Below are 19,287 nucleotides of genomic sequence, written 5' to 3' on the forward strand. Positions count from 1 at the left end.
ATGGACTGCAGAATAGATTGATTAAAATGGATACTGATACATTTTGAAATATTTTTTTTACCTAATTTATTTTTTGACACACACACACACACACACACACACACACACACACACACACACACACACACACACACACACACACACACACACACACACACACACACACACAAAGCTTCATACAATGTACAATAAAACAAAAAAATATCTTGGGCAGATTACACACACAGCGCAATCAGTGTCCTGGAAACATTTAATTCCAGCCATCACACAATGCAGTCATCATGGCTGTCAAATACAAAAATCGTCACAGCAAAACAAAATACTATTAAAAAATAAAGATGAATCGTTAATCAAACTCAAAATACAAATGGCTGGAAATTAGATTACATTCCCTGGGACCGTTACACAAACATCACATTGTGTGGGTGGGGAGGGATTGTCTTCTCTCTGACCCCCTTATCCCTTGCTCCTCTCTCCACAGGCAGTGATCAGTGGACAGCAGCGATCCACCTGGCTGCACTCATTTCTGGAAATCAATCAAAACAGGAAGATGCCTGTGCCCACCTACCTGCAAGATGACAGCCATGTAGAAAAGGTGTACAGATACCTGAGAGAGGTGTTCAACGCAGCCCCGGTCACCGCGCCCTGCCTGGCTAATGTGAATGTCAACTTTATAGAAGAGGTCCGTTTTGTCCTGGACGTGCTGCTGCCTGAGGTTAGTTAACGAACCAAAGCTTTTATTATCCTGTAGTTTAGTGTGGTTGATTTGTTCGTATAAGAAGCTGTGCTGTAATCAGAATTACAAATATTTTGTATTGCTAGATGTTTGCACATAATGAAGAGTTTGTCTTTATGAGGTTGGAGCATTATGCTCAAGCAACAGTATATTATGATTTACTCAAAAAAAAAGAAGAAAAAAAAAATATTAACGGTATAGAATCAGTATAGGTAGGGTAGATATTATTTGTTGAAATATGTTCCTATGTCCACTCACACAGAGGATGGTAATACGTTCACATTGCAGCATATACTGTACATCCACTTATATATTTATTTTGTGTCCTTGGGCAGGGTCTCAAATTCAATCCAACGCAACACATAAGTGTAAAATGCTAGCTTGGGCACACTCTATGGGGGAAGAATTGTGCCACCAGCACAGAATGGTTTAAAGGTGATACACCATGCATTTAAAAAGTATTTATGTCATATTGTTTATGTCCCAAAAACGTTTTTCAAAAGGTTTGAGGCTAAATTACCACTCCTGAATAGAGAGCCTTTCTCATTTTTGAATGGCTCTGAGCATTTCAGCTCTCAAAACCAGAGAAAGACACAACGGTCAGAAATGGGACTTTGTGAGGATAGAAGGTGCTAGTGGGACCCCAAAAAAAGGTTTTAAAATAGGAAAAGTGAAATTTCATGGTGTATCACCTTTAAATGCTTCTTATGCATTTCCTGTGAGTCTTCTCGGGTTAAGTATGTTGTGTAACCTGTGACTCTTTGTCGTCCTGTGCAGGCAGTCATCCATGCCTTAGCAGGAGTGCACGAAGTGTCCATAGCAGCAGCAGAGGAGAAGTTCCTAAGAGGTCGACAAATAAGCAACAGGTAAGAGCTGAGGTTTCAATTGTATGTTTACATCCAGATACTGGTTCATAAATGAGTTTGTGACGTTTGTTTATGTGCATCTCATCTCAGGGAAAGAGACGAATTTGAATGGCTAATCGATCAGGATGTGAAACGGAGATCAAGACGTCACAATTCAGAAGTGACCTCACCCCTGAAGTGACCTCACCATCACCATCATAGACGGAGCCATATAAGCTACAACTCTTAATATATCAACCTGTTTTCTTCAGAGTTTGAGCCTCAGGCTGGTTTAAAAACATTCATTTAGCCTGCAGTATTTCACGTTTCTCTCTTTTTTTTATATATCATCAAAACATAAATATATTCAAAATAATGTTATTGTATCCAACTGATGAACTCTACCCAACCACAAACTTCAACACGGCACTTTGTAACGAAATATCCGCAACAGGTGGAAGTTGCTTTGAACTATCATGGAAGAAATGAACATTAAATATGTCTCGGAATGGTCAATGCAATGCTGCCTGGTATTAGTTGCTGATGGGTGTTCTCTCTTATTTTCTTTCCTGTTTTACATTTTCTGTTTATTACCTCTTGTATGTGACCAACATGTCTTAAAGTAATGACTAGATTGCTTGAAGTTTCATGCTCCCTAAAGGAAGAAGAAGCCAATTGGTTTTGGTGACCCCATGACCTACTCTAGTCCCACCACCAGGCCAAAATGTAAAATTAAGAGATTATTAGGCCTCTGTGGAAATCTGCACTCTATTGAGTGCATTCTTTGTTTTTTGTACAGTGCATGTAAAAAAAGTTTTCTTTTTGTTCATATCAATCAAAACGTTTTTATTTTTTTCTTGTTATGGTGTTTTAACATGTTTTTGGTTGATATCCAATAACTGAACTGGAACTATATAAACTAAAGAAAATCTTTTTCAATTTGTGTTTGGGGTATATTATTTCTCTGTTGGAATCTGGCAATAACTTTTATACTGTTGGTCTGTTTATTTCCCTTTAAAATGGTCCCCTATTTGTATTTGTGGGATGACCAGCATAGCAGAGTACAGTATTGTCAGTTTCACCCATGAATGAAATGCGACAATTCTCTGCCAATACCAACGGCTTAGTTTGCTGTTGCTAGACAAGACGAGGTGGAGCCATTTTAGAAAGTGAAGAAATTGTGAATCAAAAGCTCAGCTCCAGACCCCCTAGGGCATACATGGGCAACTGTCGGCCCGGGGATTTACATTTATACAAGTCTTACATCCACAAAAGCATAAGAGAACAGTATCACTGTTTTAGTTGATCAAAAGGAATAGGCTGAAGCTATATAGAGCTTATGAATGCCTATCCTACATATTCATGGTTTAAGATACAGTAATATGTTATAAAAGTGTTCAAATTCACCATATAAAGAGAATGTATATAAAAAGAAAATGTAGTTACCAGCCCAGGTTTGGTGTAGAGGTACAGAAGTACAGAGTGAAAGGTCAAGTTTATTAAGTATTGACAGTTCAAGTGGTTAAATATCTGAAATGAAAAAACAAATTGACATGATTCCAAAATACACTGATGATTGTACTGTCAAACAATGACACTATGGAATCTATGAAAAGGTTGTGGGGGTCCCTGCTTCATCTTTCTCTCAACTAAGGGGTCCTTGGCCTGAAAACGTTGAAGACCCCTGTACTAGTGCATCCCCCAGCCATGATGTACAAATATATCCCCTGGACATTATGCTAGTATGTCGCAGGGACTTGCCCCAGAGCTACCCCTAATCCAAAACCTTGGATGTTGAGTGTCAAGCACCTGCTTGACACTCAACATCCAAGGTTTTGGATGTGGTGGAAAAAATACAATTTTTGTGTTACTTAAATCCAAATGTTTACTTTAAAGGTATCAATTCTGCAATGTAGAAATGCAGTAGAAAGTACTCATTATGTACGTTTTCAAATGTAATAGCCTATCTTCTCGACACATTGTGAGCTTGTAGATACAAACTCATGTAGCAGCAGCAGAGGGTTGTGTATTTTTTGTAATAAATCAAAATCTACAAAGTTAAGTAACACGTTTTCAGTAAAGGTACAATAGATGTAATGAAGTAAAAGTACAGAAATGTTGAAATACTCTAAAGTAAAAATACATTGTAGGCCTACTTGAGTAAATGTGTTACTGTACACCAATGCAAGAAGGGGGGTATGAATCAAACATCAAGCAAAGGAAATACAATAATACAATTATAAAATGTCATTAGGATGCATAACACAAAAGAAGTAGACATCTACTGCATGTATAGAGTACAGTTACAGTGCAGAGGAGAAAAGAAAAATAACTCGAAGACAGCAGCAAACCGAAAGGCTTAGTTATCTTTTTAAATAAATAAGACAGTGGCAGGCAGCAGCATAGATATATGGGCAGCAGACCTACAGTTTTCTGGGAGTTTGTTCCAGATATGTGATGCATATGTAGCCTGTGGGACCTCCCAGCCAGCGTCACCTCACAGCCAACGTCAGTGCACAGCTGCAGCCGATCACATTGATTAGTTTAAAAGGGGGGTTCTATCAGCTGTACGGTACGGTGATTGTTTGCTGCACCTGTATACCGTCACGTACACGCACGGCTGGGGGAAGGAGATCGGGTATGCAAACATTTGAGTTCTTAACTTTAGCTTTTATAGTTGGGCATTTTAAGTAACCTGATATTGTGTTTGTAAATAGCATCCAAATAATGGGACGTTTTCTGTACTGTAGGGCTTGGCAATGGCTGGGAGCTGGGCAATAGCACCCGAGCTGCTGGTGGTATGTTAAATGGACCATAGTAGCAGGTAGGCGCAACGCATGGCAAAGTAGTTATGTTATGTCCAATGCTTATGGGTCCTCTGGACCGCCCAGGTTCCCACAGTCAAGATATTGTTCATACTATGTGCTATTTTAAGATTACTCAGCTACCTTTTCTAATGCTCTCTTAAAAACCTTTTGTATTAAATAAAGATCAGTACCATTGTACTATTATTTTATACACTGTTTCTTGGTCATTCATTTGACACCCTGAGGGGAAACTTAAGAGTTGACTGGTTATATTGAGTTCCCTTTAACTCAGCCAACTAAAGGGTGGCGTTGTCTATTACACTTTGTTACATTTGGCGTTGTCTGGCAGGACTGTGCTTAATTGGTGGGAAGCAGCCGATTTAGTTAGTTTTTTTGTTTTTCTAAAGGGGAAGCAGCCGATTTAGTTAGTTTTTTTGTTTTTCTAAAGGGACAGTAGGGGGCAGCGGTGGGCTTCCACCCCAGCCAGGAGGATTTAGGGGGCCTTGTAAAACCTAAATGCTGCCCCCATGTTTAATTTTGGCACTAACCATTCTCTCTATTCAATTCAAAGGAGCTTTATTGGCATACAAAAACATATGTTTACATTGCCAAAGTAAGAGTGGAACAAAACAAACAACAAAATATAAGTACAAATAAATATTGAATATAGATGTGAGTAAAATAAGTGTAAACAGAGCTTAGTGTTACATTAAGTGTGCAATTTCTGTCAGAAATAGTTATACATCCTTAGGAGAGGTTAGCTTGGTATAAACTTTGAAGGTTAACAGCAGTATTTCAATGTTTTGCATTCTCTCTCTCTCTCTCTCTCTCTCTCTCTCATATATTTGCTCTCTCTCTCTCATATATTTTCTCTCTCATATATTTGCTCTCTCTCTCTCATATTTGCACAACACTGATGGTTGGTGATGCCAAACACATCTATGAAGCCATTAGGTGCAGCATCACTTGGAGGCAACCTACACTGTATAGGTCCTACAGTATAGTCACCAGAAAAACTTGTGGAATATTTCCTAGTCTCTTACCTCTAATGGTCAACAATAATTGGTTAGGTGTGAACTGAGTTAATTGTGACTCAGTTGTTGTATGTATCATACACATTTTGGGCACCTAAAACGAGTCTGTTGTTGTTGAGCTACAAATTTCATTCAAACTTCAATTCTTGTCTTTCTTCATTACCAATTTTTATACTTTTTGAGATTTTTGAAGGAAAAAAAAAAGTTTCCCAGTGAATTCCTATGGGAAATTAATTTTGTTTTACCATTTATATTACTGCCATCCATGATCCACATAGATTGGCACTTAAAACTAGTCCACCTTTTTTGAGCTACAAATTCTACAACTTTTACTTGTTCGGCCTCACACATACAGATTATCTCTGCTGATATTTTTCTCGTTACCAATAGGGTCTATTTTTAGATTTTGGAGGGGGGGGGGGCAGAAACAAGAAAAGAAAAAAAAAACATAATATATTTGTATTTCATTATGGCTGGGATATTTAAGACTGTCCTACAAGAACTGCACTAAGAAAGTTCCAAACAACTCCATCTTTGCTAAAGGGTCTAGTCCAGAGTCGTCTAGAAGGCTCTGGTCTAGTCTAGTGATCAAGTCCCCAGGAGGTGGCGGTGCGCCCCTAAAGCGTCAGTCAAGAAAAAGAAGAAGACAAGGAACCCACGCTCTCGCGTTGCTTGGATCCCTGCTGCCTTTGACCTAGCGTAAACGTTAGCGGGACTTTGAAAGTGCGTTTTAACGGAGCAAGCATTTACTACACGGAAATGGCGCTTGAGGACAACTAGATAGTCCCTTTAGTGTTCCCAAACGGAGTATGACAGTGGACTGGAGGAGTCGGAATAGTCATAAAGGGAAGAACCAACACGGGTGGCTCTGATAGAAGCCGTCCAACGTCTGTGGACAGACAGGTAACGTCCAGCAGCTAGCCTAACTTCAGCTAGCTAACCGCCGCACATTGCATCACATTAGCATGGACGGATAAGTTCAACTAAAGCCAATGCCGCGAATGTTCACGAACAGCAGCTTCTCGTGTCAACTGTTGTCCAACAGCAGCAGCAGACGGTAACCGTAATGTTACACAGAAACGTCATTGTTACTGCTACTAACGTTCAACATAACTTCTTGCATGAACTTAGCAGTTGCTGGCCGCTAACGGTTAGCCCACTTGTTTGTTAGCTTAGCATCCATTGCTAACCACACAAGACAGTTCCATGTGAATTCCTGTGGTTGCCATTATTCATCTGTAAGATGATGGCCACACTGACTACAGTCATACGTGGGCTGTAATGTTCAGTCTTCTCGCTGAACTGTCGGGTAACGTACACAACGTAAACAAGTCGATGGAAAGATGTGTTCACACGTCTCGGTAATCCCACATGACCTTTACCAGACAGTTTGTTTGGATTCTTGTAACTCCAGCCAATGTAAATGAATGCTATGTGTTGACACAGAGAGAGAGAGAGAGAGAGAGAGAGAGAGAGAGAGAGAGAGAATACAAGCACAACACTGACACAGTCGTTGACTCGTTGTATCATAACGTTGAAGCTCACGCTAATATGCAACACTACCTAAGATGACTTCTGATCATGTGACGTGGGAAAGAGCACTGGATTAGCACAACTCGGTGACATGTAAACAACACTAAATGGAATAACGGATCAACGGGGTTGTAAATTGAAAGCATGTTTTATAGTAATATGCAAACAAGAATTAAATCTAAAACGGACATATCACAGTGAGATTTAACAGGCTAATGTCACATTCTGTCTATACCGTACCGTAATATGGCCAAGTGTCGATGTCCAAAACTAACTTAGCCTACTACCTTGGGTGTATCGTATCCATGCAGCTGATATGTTTGTGTGGGAGACAGGAGACTACTGAGTTAGACGAGATATACAGTATGTTCTAGCATTCTTTTTGATTGGGGGGGGGGGGGGGTCTTTATTAATCGATACTTTGATTTCTGTTTACGTGACTACGTCAGTGAATGATTGTATTATGATCATGCATCTCATCCTTTGACTGACAGTGTGTTTTTATGTCAACATGTGCAAGTCATGACATGTGGCTACCAAGTGGCAGGCGCTGAGCGCGCCGTATTCTACTTGAATTCTCGGTGTAGTTTCGCAGTGTGGTGGCAGAGGGCAGTGTCAGAGGTTTAGTTGGCCTTGTATGTTTAACATGAGTGTATAGTCTACTATGTCTATGACTCAAACAGCACAAAGTCAAACTAAACAGCCCCCCCCCCTTTATATATCTTGATTTCTGTATAAGATAAACATTGAATTAGTTCTTCATATATGTCTGTTTTATTGTTATCATGGATATACCCTGTAAGATAGAGACCACTCTATTAAATCTCTTGTGTAGTTCAATGGTAATTGGGGGCAGAGGACATGGAGAGTAAACAGTAACATAAGAGGTTTAACCAACACAGCAAAAGTTGGCCCACTTACTACAGACAGATATGTTAGCAGCTGTTACACGTGGGAACTGTCCAAACTGCTGACAACTGGGCTGCAACAGATCTGAAAGGCGGCTTTTGTTGCAGTCGGACCCAGGAGAGCCCAGCAGATAGGGTTAGGGTTAGCCGGTAAAGAACTTCTAGATATTAGAGGCGGCATGTTGGGTTGTTTTCATAGACTCTCAGAGACTGGGATGGGACATAAAGCATGTATGAAATTGTTTAGGGAAAATTACGAACTGTTTGCTTTGTTGTATTACGAAAATGTCAGTACTTTAAGCTTATTGTCCACAATGTCCAGCAGACCAGTTGCTAATGAAATATTGGTTATAAAATCTCCAAAGGAAGAAAAAAGATGCTGCTTCCTTCCAGAGACACACTGCTATCCAATAGCCTACTTGCAGTGCAACAGGTTACAGCTTATCTAAATGACTGTTGGTTTTTCAAAAGCAATCATTCTGAGTAAAAAAAAAATGATTCTAGGTCAGTATCATTAGAAACTAGAAGCAGTGCTCTTCCGAGCACAGGTCTCCACCAGGCCGTGCGTCCTGGTGGTGCTACTGTATAATAGGCCAATGTAAAAAGGGTGGCATATGTTCTTCACCTTAGATCTTTCATGGCAATCGGACGCTGCATGCATGATTTCAAGCATTGTGTTCCAAAAATGTGTTTTTCTAAAGTCTACCTGCTGGTGGCGCTATAACAGGACAATGTTAAAAAGGTAGCATTTGTTCCTTGACCTAGTGGGAATATGTGTGGCAAATGTCACGGTAATCGCAAGCTGCGTTGATGATTTGAGGCATTTTGTTCAAAAACGGAGCAATCCTGCAAACTTTGGAAGCTAATATTAGCCAATCAGGATGGAATGTGAAATATCAGACGGATTGGACTTGATCACATGACTATAGAGATACTGTGTACCGATTTGCATGATTTTTGGATAAAATCTCAAGGAGTAATATCCAAAAATGTGTTTTACATAAGTCAGGCCAAAGGTGGCGCTATAAAAGGCTGATGTGAAGAATGCAGGGCAAAGGTTTATCCTTAGCCTCTAGGGAGTGCGCTTACAAAGTTTGAAACTGATCGGTGGAGTTATAGGTAAAACCACAAATCGGGCTGTTATAGCGCCACCATGAGGCTGATTAAAAAAAAATTAAGTGGCATTTCTTCCTCGGCCTAGTGGGAACGTGTGTGCGCGATTTCATGATAATTGCACTTTGCGTTTGTGATTTGAGGCATTTTGTTCAAAACGGCTCAATCCCACAAACTTTGGAAGCCAATCTTAGCCAATCAGGATGGAATATGCAAAATCGGACAGATCCGTGTCGATCACATGACTGTCGAGATATTGCCTACCGATTTGTAGGATTTTTGGACAAAATCTGTAAGAGTAGTGCACAGAAATGTGTTTAGCAAACATCGGCCACTAGTTGGCGCTAGAAAAGGCCCATTTGAAAAATTTAGGGCAGAGGTTCTAGATTGGCATCCAGGGAATGTGTGTGCTCACTTTGGCAGCGACCGGGCCAACGGTGACTGAGATTTGGCGCTCACAAACTGCGAGGACGCACGGACGGACGGACGGACGGACGCACGGACGCACGCACGGACGGACACACGGACGGAGGGGAAAACATACTCTCCCCTCAGCCTTCGGCTGGTGGAGACAATAAGAGATTTGGATTTCTTGAATGACAATGTTAAAATGATTGGTTTTCTCCCCAGGACAAATAATGTTTTTTATTAGCCTGAGCCTGTTTGTTAGAAGCAGCGGTAAGAAAATGTGGCCTTCCCTTCCTTCATTTATAGTTATGTCATCATATGTGCTTTTGTTAATGTTTTTATGGCAAAAGATGTGCAAGTTGACCTTCTGGGACAACTGATATTGTGTGAAAGGAGGCGCACAGCTTGCACAGCTTACATATTAACATCCTCATCCTGAGTATTAATTTAACTCTTGAGTGTACAATTGTAACCAAATGGACCCATAACGGTCCATTTGGGTTATGTTTGTACACTCTAAAGCCCCTTTTCGACTGCAGTTTTAGCACCACACCACACCACACTACACCACACCACACCGCACCACATAAAAATATCTACATTTTCCATTAAAAAAAAGGACCCCTATCAGTAAGAAACAAATTGACCATTTTAACTGTGATTATAATACAATATAAATTTGTATTACAACTATCCTAATTATAATGCACTGTAATGGATTATAACTGTGATTATAATACACTATCAAGTATTAATGTATTACTATGATAATTAAAATATACAATAATAGATTATAATAGTGGTTATAACACAATAGAATCTATTCTCATGTATTACAACTATATCCTGGTGGTCTAAACGAAAAGTCAGTGAGTGATCAGTCAATATGAAGTGTTTGGCCCTGTTTGGCCTAGCTCAGACCTACTCTAGAGTGGATACTTTTTAGTACCCTGTTTAGTACCACTTTCACACCACTCTACCCAGGTCCTTGTAGTGGAAAACCTGGCACAAGTGGGCGGTGTGGTGTGGAGTGGTGTGGAGTTGGGCCAGTGGAAAATGGGCTTAGATGGTTAAATTAACACAGAGGATTATACTGTGTAACTAAATTGCACCCATGCCATTACTAGTCTGTCTTAGTGTCTATGATGACGTGTTAATAAAAACAGACTAATTGGTATGACCTCTGTAATGCATTTGGTACAGAGGCAGTGCTGGTGTTTGTCAGGCTCCAGTCCCCCTCCAGTCCGGAGGGGTCAATCTGTTGAACCTGGCATAGAAGGTGTGTAGCTAGCTGCTCTACAAAGGATGTGGGATCTGGGCTGGTTTTTAAACTCCACCCATCATGGTGTTGGAGTAGTTCACACCCCAAATTACTTTTTTCTTTTGATTACTCACGCCATGGAGACTTGAATTCATGGATATTTGTTTGTATTTGTCGCATTCCTAAGAAAAAATGGATTATAGTAAATTTACCCCCATTGATTCCGGATGGAGACCCAAATGCATTTGGGTCTCCATCCGGAATCAATGGGGGTACATTTATTGTAATCAATTTTTTGTCTTAGTAAAGTGACAAAAACCCCAAAATATTATTGAACTCAAGTCTCCATCGCGTGCTGAGTCCTCTGTTGTACTCGCTGTACACCCAGAGTGGCCACTGGACAGATATCACTCCCATGAGTCCCATCATAATTATGTTTGCTAATGAGACAACACTGGTGGTGGCTGTGATGTTACTAGGTTTTCAATGTAATGGGTCCCGGGACCCACAGGTGGTCATTCAAATGGGTCCCAGAAAAGTTTTATGAGTCCTCAATACAATGTTTTCGAGCACTGTGAGCTTGTAGATTGTCTATTTTCAAAATGTTTGCCTATTTCTTATATTTATTTTACAATTTGGCTAATGTTTGAACTTGGAACTACTAGAACTACTAAAACATGTGCCCTTAATGAATTCGGGCGCGCAAAATGGCGTCGGACGTCGGTGGAATCAAAACATTGACGTTTCTATCGCCTGTTAAAGACTTTCTACATGGATTTTATTTGTGTTAACGTAGGGTAAAGTAGGATGCTTTCACCCATGAACAATGGTGGTGTCTGTGGAATTTTAAAATGTTTTTCTTTTACCGCGACCCGGTAAATTATTTTAACATGGACTCCAATGGAGGCGCATCCCCGGGACCCCAGGACCATGACATGAATGAGTCCCTGGGCGACTTGAATGAGTTTTTGATGCGGGATGCGCACATAATGACTTCACTGTGGTGGGCACAATTATAAACGACAAGAGGGCTGGAGGAGGTGGCATCTCTGTCGCAGTTGTATCAGGACAACAGCCTGACACAAAGAAGATGACCGTAGACTACTGCACTTAACGACAGAGGACCAACACCCCACGAGTGATCAAAGAATCCTGACCGGGGCTAAAACTGGTCTGGTACATTAATAGGTCCTCCCAGGATCTGCAAGCCATGCCACAAGGACTTAACTCCTAGTGATGGGCAATCCCATTCATTTCAGTGAACTAATCATTTCGTTCACGTTCACAGTAATGATCCGTTCAAATGATTCGTTCAGCAGAGTGTGCCACACCAACATTTTGCTGCTTGTACCTTTGTGAACGAGTGACAAATTATCTTGTTTGAGTCAGACAATGGCTTCTCTTGTGTTGACTGTCTGTGACGCATGTTATTGTGTGTGTATGAATCCAGGGATGTGTATCCCTGTCTGTGATGCGTGACACTTATTGTGTGAATGCAGTGATGTTTATAACTGTCTGTGACACATGTCATGTGCATGCAGGGAGAAGATGCGTGACCTTACTGCCCAGGTCACCAGCAGTCTGCTGCCTTTCCCTCAAGTGACCATTGATGCCCTGGGAGAGGATGAAATCACTCTTGACGCTGTACTGCAGGGGCGCTTCAGTGTTGGTAAGCTAATGTCGCTTCATCAGTTGTTATGACTGTAAGCAATTTATTTACCTTATTGATCTCATATTGACTTCAGGTAACACGATTCATGTCAATGCAATGATCGCAATAAGAGTTGGTGGGTGGGTGTGTACATGCATGCAAACACGTCTTTGCTGTCTGTGTGTTTGCAGGTCGCAGCGGGACGTCTTGGCTGGCCTGTGGCCCTCAGTTAGAGGTAGTCCATGCTGTGACTGGGGAGCGTCTGTCTGCTTACTGCTTCAGTGGTGGAGGTGAACACCCGCCTCGCGTCCTGGCTGCCAGGGATTTCAACTGGGTCAATAATACAGTAAAGAGGTCAGTAATGCTTTTCAGCAAACGTAATTGTTTAGATAATATTTTACATGTTTACAGCATGGGCAGGCCAAGCAGTCTAGAACACTGTTTCCCAAGGATTGGGTCCCAACCCACCCGATTGATTGATTAAATTGGGTCAACAAAACATTTCTTTGCAAATAAATAAATACATCTTTTGTATTTTTTATATCATTATTTATGCTCCATATGTGCCTGTACAGCATTCAAACAGTGGGATTGCTTATTATTGTCGAGGACAGAATGATTATCTCATTTTACAATAGTGGCTTTTCAACACTTTCTCACTCTGCCATTAATTAACGAGCTCCTTGCAGCAGCCGCTGCATTCCTTTGATGTCCACTGCTGCATGCACTCTGTCCGACTGACGGGCTGGACTGTGCAGTCAGAACAGAATAGGAATTCATTATTTTTATCCATTGATGCAGAATAGGAATTCATTATTTTTATCCGTAGATGCTGGTTGCAATGTTGTTTCTAGATTTTATTTTTTTAGTGCATACATATACAGTTTTCAACTGGTTGTCCACGGACCCCTGCACCTGGTTTTTCACCTTAACTCATCTGGTGCCGATCCCGAACTAGTTCGGCTTTATTTCAATCCAATACAATCTTTTTTTTATTAATTCACTTACCCCGAGCTGCTTGTAGAGTCGTGGGTGGTCCTGGCTCGCTAGCCGCTAGCCATTCTACTCTGTCCGACGATATATTCCATTAAAAATGGTTTAAAATACATTTTTGAGCTCCCCAATGTTCACCCGATGTTCGGCGCCGCTTCCGATGAGTACACGAGTGTGCCGATCCCGAAGTAGTTCGGCTTTATTTAATTAAATGAATAAAATGATAAGAGGCCTTCTGAAGCCTGGCTTGATTTTTGTAGCTACTAGCCGAAAGCTAACAACGTCCCGGCCGGCCGTAATTTGCGAACGCAATCGCCAATCTCCGCCTAATCCAATGAAAGGCCGCATCTTTAAAGGCTTATATCTCTTTTTTGTGTTTTAGGAAAGCAGCGTGAGGTTTATTTATGGCGAAATCGCCCAAAAATGATCTTTTAGATGACAAAATGGGAATAGCCATTCTGTTAGCATCTTCATCTGGGACATTTCCATGCCGTGCAGGAACGTGAGCACGTCAGGTCCTGGAAGCTGAAGTCCTGGAAGCTAAAGCGCTTGCCTATGAGAGATGCGCTGGCATTCCTTGGCCCCTAGAGGGCGCTGGCGCTCAAAGAGTTAAAAATGGGTCCCCTGATTTTCCATCTTTAAAAAATGGCTCCCCTGAAAATAGTTTGGGAAACACTGGTCTAGAACAAGGTGTACCTGTGTGTCTGTCCCCACAAAAGTAGACCATGCAGCTATGTGCATGTTGTCACAAACAGAACAGCAGCTCAGGCCATGAAAGCCTGACGTGCCTGTGTGTAGAGTGTGGATGTTTCAACAAATGTAATTTAAATCATATTCACCCAAAAGCTTTAATGAACCAAAAAAGCTTGCTTAGCCCTTGTGATAATAGCAGATAGTGTTGCTGGGTTCCATATTATGTAAAACTGTTTTTATTATTTTTCACACTTGCTTTGGCAATGTAACATGTTTCTCATGCCAATAAAGCTCCTTTGAATTGAATTGTATTGAATCCCTCTCCAGGTCTGGTCTGCTGGTGGGTTTGGAGGAAGCAGAGAGCAGTATCTTGTGTCTGTATGACTTGGGTCTGTCTCGTGTTGTCAAAGCTGTGGCCATACCAGGCAGAGTGAGTGGATCTGATACGTCTGTTTTGTATACTATTCATAATTCATAATCTTCCAAAATATACATATTAATTTTACTCGTGTATATACTGTTTAGTCCATCACATTGTGTCAATTGGAAGAAGAGGAGAGATCCGAGCACTCTAAAAAGTAAAAGAGGGGTGGGCGGGCGTAAAATCTAGGTACTTTATTCAGGGTGCATCCCCACATTCCGACATGCTGCAATTCCGACATCCCCCCCCTCCATTCCGACACTAACCCTATACCTAACCCTAACCTCTATGGAAGTGACACTCAGACAATTAGAAGTCAATGTCGGAATGGCAGCGTGTCGGAATGCAGAGCGGCCCCCCTTTATTCATTACAAAAAGGTTTACTGGCTTCACGGACTGCATGTAGGATGTTTCGACCCACTGGTCTTCATCAGGGCATGTAGGATACATGCAGACCAGTGGGTTGAAATATGTTGGCTTTTTAACCTTTAGTACCTGGATTTTACGCCCGCCCTCTCCTCTTTTACTTTATTGAGCGCTCGGATCGCTCCTCTTCTTTCAAGGGTTAGTCCCGTTGATCCTAAAAGCACCAACCGTGGATTTTTAACTCAACTTGTATCTCCACTGAGCACCTGGTTGTTCTCTCTTTTCGCGTTACGTTGTGTAAATTGTCTTACTGTGCCATGCTGTTGTTCAGATTCTAGCCATTGAGCCATTGGTGAGTTGTGGTGGAGCCAGCGCATCAACCCAGCACCTCCACCAGAGCCTACGCTGGTTCTTTGGCATAGCTGCCGTGGTAACAGATCTAGGCCATGTTCTGCTGGTTGACCTCTGTCTCGACGACCTGTCGTGCAGTCAGAGTGAACTTGAGGCTTCAGGTAAGGACTTTGTGTGTGTGGAAGTGTGCTATTTTCTTAAAACCCCACAGTGTGTCACTATGCCACAACATACTCCATGTCTCTGTAAACGTCATGCTGCATTAAAAACAAAGTCCGTTTGTTAAAACACTTTGTCGATTCATACAATGAATGCTTGTTAAAAAACCCAATAAACAAATGTTAAAAAAAAAAAAAAAAAAAAACGGATGTGGGGGGAAATCTCGCTTTTGCGAACGCCCATCATTTCGACCGGAGTGTTAGTGACTCACTCCACGGAGGTTATTAAGGTTAGGGTGAGGGAGTCGGGTGTCGAAAAGATGACATGTAGTAACAGCGACATGCTCCCGGATGTGGGAAGTACCTACTTGATATTTCTGGCTACATGTGCATACCATACAAGTAGTCTACTAATTTGAATGACTTCAGTTTCAATTATAAGTGAATAATGGGAATACATCTTGCAGAGTTCCGTGGCCTAATTTGTAGTTAGAAACGGATAGTATTTTTCTATTGACCAGTAACACTCCCTAATCGGGAGATAAGCGACCGTAGGTCACTGATCTCCACAAATAAGGCAAAAATGTGTTTTGCCAAAATCTTCCTGATCCATGTTGATGACATGAGTGTAGACATACTGTGTAGTGATTTTCGTGATTTTTTAGGGCTAAATCTGTAGGAGCAGTGTCCAAAAATGTGTTTTTAAAAATCGGCCTGGAGGTGGCGCTATATGGGAGAGATTCATGTTGATGGGATGAGTGTAGACATACTGTGTACCGATTTGCGTGATTTTAGGGCAAAAATTGTAGGAGCAGTGTCCAAAAATGTGTTTTGCAAGAATCGGCCTCATGGTGGCGCTAGAAGAGGGCCATGTGAGAAATGAGGGGTGGGGTCTCCGCGCCGGCAAGGCGGACGAACCCCATGGAGACTTGAATTCATGGATATTCTTTTAGATAACCAGCGGTGGTTTCCTATGGAGACAGTCTCCTTTGTGTCTCCATAGGGAACCACTGTCAGTCATCAAAGTATTGTCCTGGGAATGTGCCAAAAACGAATATATCCCTGAATTCAATTCTCCATGGGGTCGGTAATCGATTTGGATGAACTATCCCTTTAAACCAACTGAACTGAAAAAAAGACTATTGGGCTTTGGTTTTAATCTTCCTTGGTGTGTTGAGAAAAACGACACCCTTTCTTGTTCTGTACGTGATTCTAATAAACAACGTTATTGGTGTTGCCACTAATACGCACTGCGCTGCTTCTGTTACACTCCACCAGTGGTATGGATACTAGCGCGGGGAACCAGTGGTATGGATGGTTGCCCAGTATGACCACGTCTCTGTGTACTCTTCAACAGACCTGGAGGTGGTGCCAAAGTCGCCAGCAGAGATCCCCAGGTTGAGGGAAGTGAGCAGCAGGCAGGGAAAGCATCTGTGTCTCCAGCTAAACGACCCGACTGGCACTGCAGCTTCCTCTTTGCAGTACATCCCCAGGACCAACCAGCTGGCTGTGGGCTTCTCTGATGGACACCTGCAGCTTTGGAACATGAAGACCCTCAAGAAAGAGTGAGTCTTTACGTTTCTATGTTGTTTTCTTATACAGTATATATTGTCCAGGGAGTTTCTCAGAATGTTGGGCCAGCAGAATGTTGGCCCCGCAAGCCCACAGATCAAGAATTTGATCAGTTTAGTGAATTACCTTTGACATGAACAGCTGTAAAATCTGAAACAAGCCTGATGGTTCTACTGTAATCTGTGTAAAAGGAATTGTATAGGTATAAGTACTGGGGCCAATCGCATGTGTTGTGACCGTGTGTGTGTTCAGGTATCACGCCCAGCTAGAGGGAGGCAGGGTGCCAGTCCATGCCTTCACCTTCCAGGAACCAGAGAACGACCCCAGGAACTGTTGCTACCTCTGGGCTGTTCAGTCTGCTCAGGACTTGTGAGTCATTAAGTAGGGATGTCACAGTGTGGGGAATTTCCCAACAATTAATAAATGCATGTAAACACCGGTAACACAGCATAGCCCACTTTCATTACTTCCATTAATATTTTGCGTGCTGGGTGTCCTGCGTTAATATTGTCAACCAGTAGGTGTCCTACTCGACATGCATTCCAATGATCCAGAAACGAAAACCAAACCTTTCTGAACTGATGAGGCTTAGGTCCATGGTCAAAAAATAAAGTACTCTATCATACTCATGGAAGTATAAGCTTGTCGTACTGAGTTCAATGCAGCTTTCAACTAAACCTTGGAAGCCCCCCAAGTGAAATGTGACTGACCACTGAGTCCACTGCAGCTAGCAGCCAGTCACTTCTCTTCACTATAATAATAATAATTGTACCACCTGTTATCTGAATAAGATATTGATAACATGCTCATAAGAATATGGGTGCCAGTGCCACACGAAAATGAACCAAAGTGGTTTTATAGTCAAAATAATAATACAACAGTGTTATCAGTGTGCAAGTAACATACTCTTGTGTGTGTCCGCACACTGTTAACACCATTCACACCGCATACCATGACATCCCAATTAACAAGTACTGTTTAATCAACACTTGTGTATGACCAATGGTAGAATAGAATAGACATATAATGACTGTCTTTTGGTAAATAAATACACATTATTGAGGATGTTTTCCTTTAACTTTTGTTCTTTCCTTCCAGGGAGGGAGATGTATTGAGCCTTCACTTACTGCAGTTAGCCTTCAGTGAACGCAAGTGTCTGTCTTCCGGAAGGATCCTCTATGAGGTCAGTCGCACATTACATTTGTTATTAAAAGTAAGAGGTGTTGTTTTTACACAACAAAGACATGTCCAATTAGATTTCATGGTCAACTCTGACACATCTGACCTCGTCGTTATCTTCCTGTATCTTGTCTCCTGCTGTCTATGTCTCCTCCAGGGTCTGGAGTATTGTGATGAGCGCTTCAGTCAGGATCTGAGTGGAACCTCATTCCCCCTAAGAGTCCAGACATCAAACAGCCGCCTGCTGAGCTGTCAGACCATTGAGAAGTTCAGACCTCATCCCGACCGAGATGACAGCATGAACGAAGGTTAGCTTGTGTGAGATACTATAATATAATGTGATTATATTAGTAATATCCCACTGTTTGGTGGCGTTTTTATAATGGACCACAATGGAAACAAGCGTTGTTGTTTTTTTGTGATTAATCCATTTTGGCCCTTTTTAATTGGTTATACTGTGCGTTATAACTGATTATAGTATTCCATTCAACTGAATCCATAATTATTCATCAGCATAAATATTGCTAAGCAAAATAAAAACAGTCGGCATCAAGTCCATTTTCAATTCTCTTGAAATCTTCTGACCGTTTCAACTGTTTGTAAATTGTATAGAAAATAATGTGTCTGTCTTTGTGTGTCCACTGTCCAGCGTCGTCACCAGACACCAGCGTGTCTATGTTCACCTGGCAGTGTAAGCCCTACGGTCAGGGGAACCCCTCCACTTACATCGGGGTGTTTGACATCAACCGCTGGTACCACGCACAGATGCCCGACTCTCTGAGGTAACTGGAGCCACCATAATCTACCTGAAACATCAGCTGGAACCTTCTGCCTGTCTGATCAAATAGCAGTCTATTTAACAGGGTTCCCACGGTCATGAAATTCCTGGAAATATTTTGAAATTAGAAAAATATTTTTCCAGTACTGGAAAAGTTTTGGAATTGATCAAGGGTCCTGGAAGGTCCTGGAAAAAATAGCTATGCATTGGTTATTGATTTTGTTAATGCCTCTGAAATGACACATTAAAATGACAAATTAAACATTGGCCAAATTGTCAAATATTAGAGGCAGAAATTGTGAAAATAGCAGATCTACATGCTCACAACGCCTCGCAACGCGAGGCGTTGTGAGCATGTAGATCTGCTATTTTCACAATTAAACCGTGTTATACAAAATTCCTCAACTCTTAAAGCTCGTCAGGGTGCCGGGTCCCCAGTTCAAATATGATTTTGGGGGTCACGGCCTGAAAAGGTTGAGA

The 19,287-nt window shown here is 41.6% G+C and overlaps 2 protein-coding genes across 17 annotated transcripts in view; both read left to right on the forward strand.

Moving 5' to 3' along the window:
- LOC308289046 (uncharacterized protein) overlaps positions 1-2,505 on the forward strand; it is a 60,723-nt gene extending 58,218 nt beyond the window's left edge. For all 15 annotated transcript variants that reach the window (XM_080730588.1, XM_080730581.1, XM_080730583.1 and 12 more), the window contains 3 exons: positions 482-715; positions 1,514-1,602; positions 1,693-2,505. In XM_080730588.1, coding sequence (XP_080586714.1) covers positions 482-715; positions 1,514-1,602; positions 1,693-1,783 — 414 coding nt within the window. In that variant the 3' untranslated portion in view covers positions 1,784-2,505. The remainder of the gene's footprint in view (positions 1-481; positions 716-1,513; positions 1,603-1,692) is intronic.
- A 3,700-nt stretch (positions 2,506-6,205) lies between these two features.
- ahctf1 (AT hook containing transcription factor 1) overlaps positions 6,206-19,287 on the forward strand; it is a 40,088-nt gene continuing 27,006 nt past the window's right edge. Inside the window, exons 1-10 of one of the 2 annotated variants that reach the window (XM_080729758.1) lie at positions 6,206-6,325; positions 12,187-12,314; positions 12,488-12,650; positions 14,310-14,412; positions 15,101-15,281; positions 16,636-16,843; positions 17,103-17,219; positions 17,949-18,033; positions 18,187-18,337; positions 18,679-18,811. In XM_080729758.1, the coding sequence (XP_080585884.1) occupies positions 12,194-12,314; positions 12,488-12,650; positions 14,310-14,412; positions 15,101-15,281; positions 16,636-16,843; positions 17,103-17,219; positions 17,949-18,033; positions 18,187-18,337; positions 18,679-18,811 (1,262 nt within the window). In that variant the 5' untranslated portion in view covers positions 6,206-6,325; positions 12,187-12,193. Of the gene's footprint in view, positions 6,326-6,381; positions 6,480-12,186; positions 12,315-12,487; positions 12,651-14,309; positions 14,413-15,100; positions 15,282-16,635; positions 16,844-17,102; positions 17,220-17,948; positions 18,034-18,186; positions 18,338-18,678; positions 18,812-19,287 lie in introns of those variants that run through there. The other variant, XM_080729757.1, reaches the window with a different exon arrangement.

Source organism: Nannobrachium achirus (genome assembly GCF_963921795.1).
Source record: "Nannobrachium achirus genome assembly, chromosome: 7".
Classification (NCBI taxonomy): domain Eukaryota; kingdom Metazoa; phylum Chordata; class Actinopteri; order Myctophiformes; family Myctophidae; genus Nannobrachium; species Nannobrachium achirus.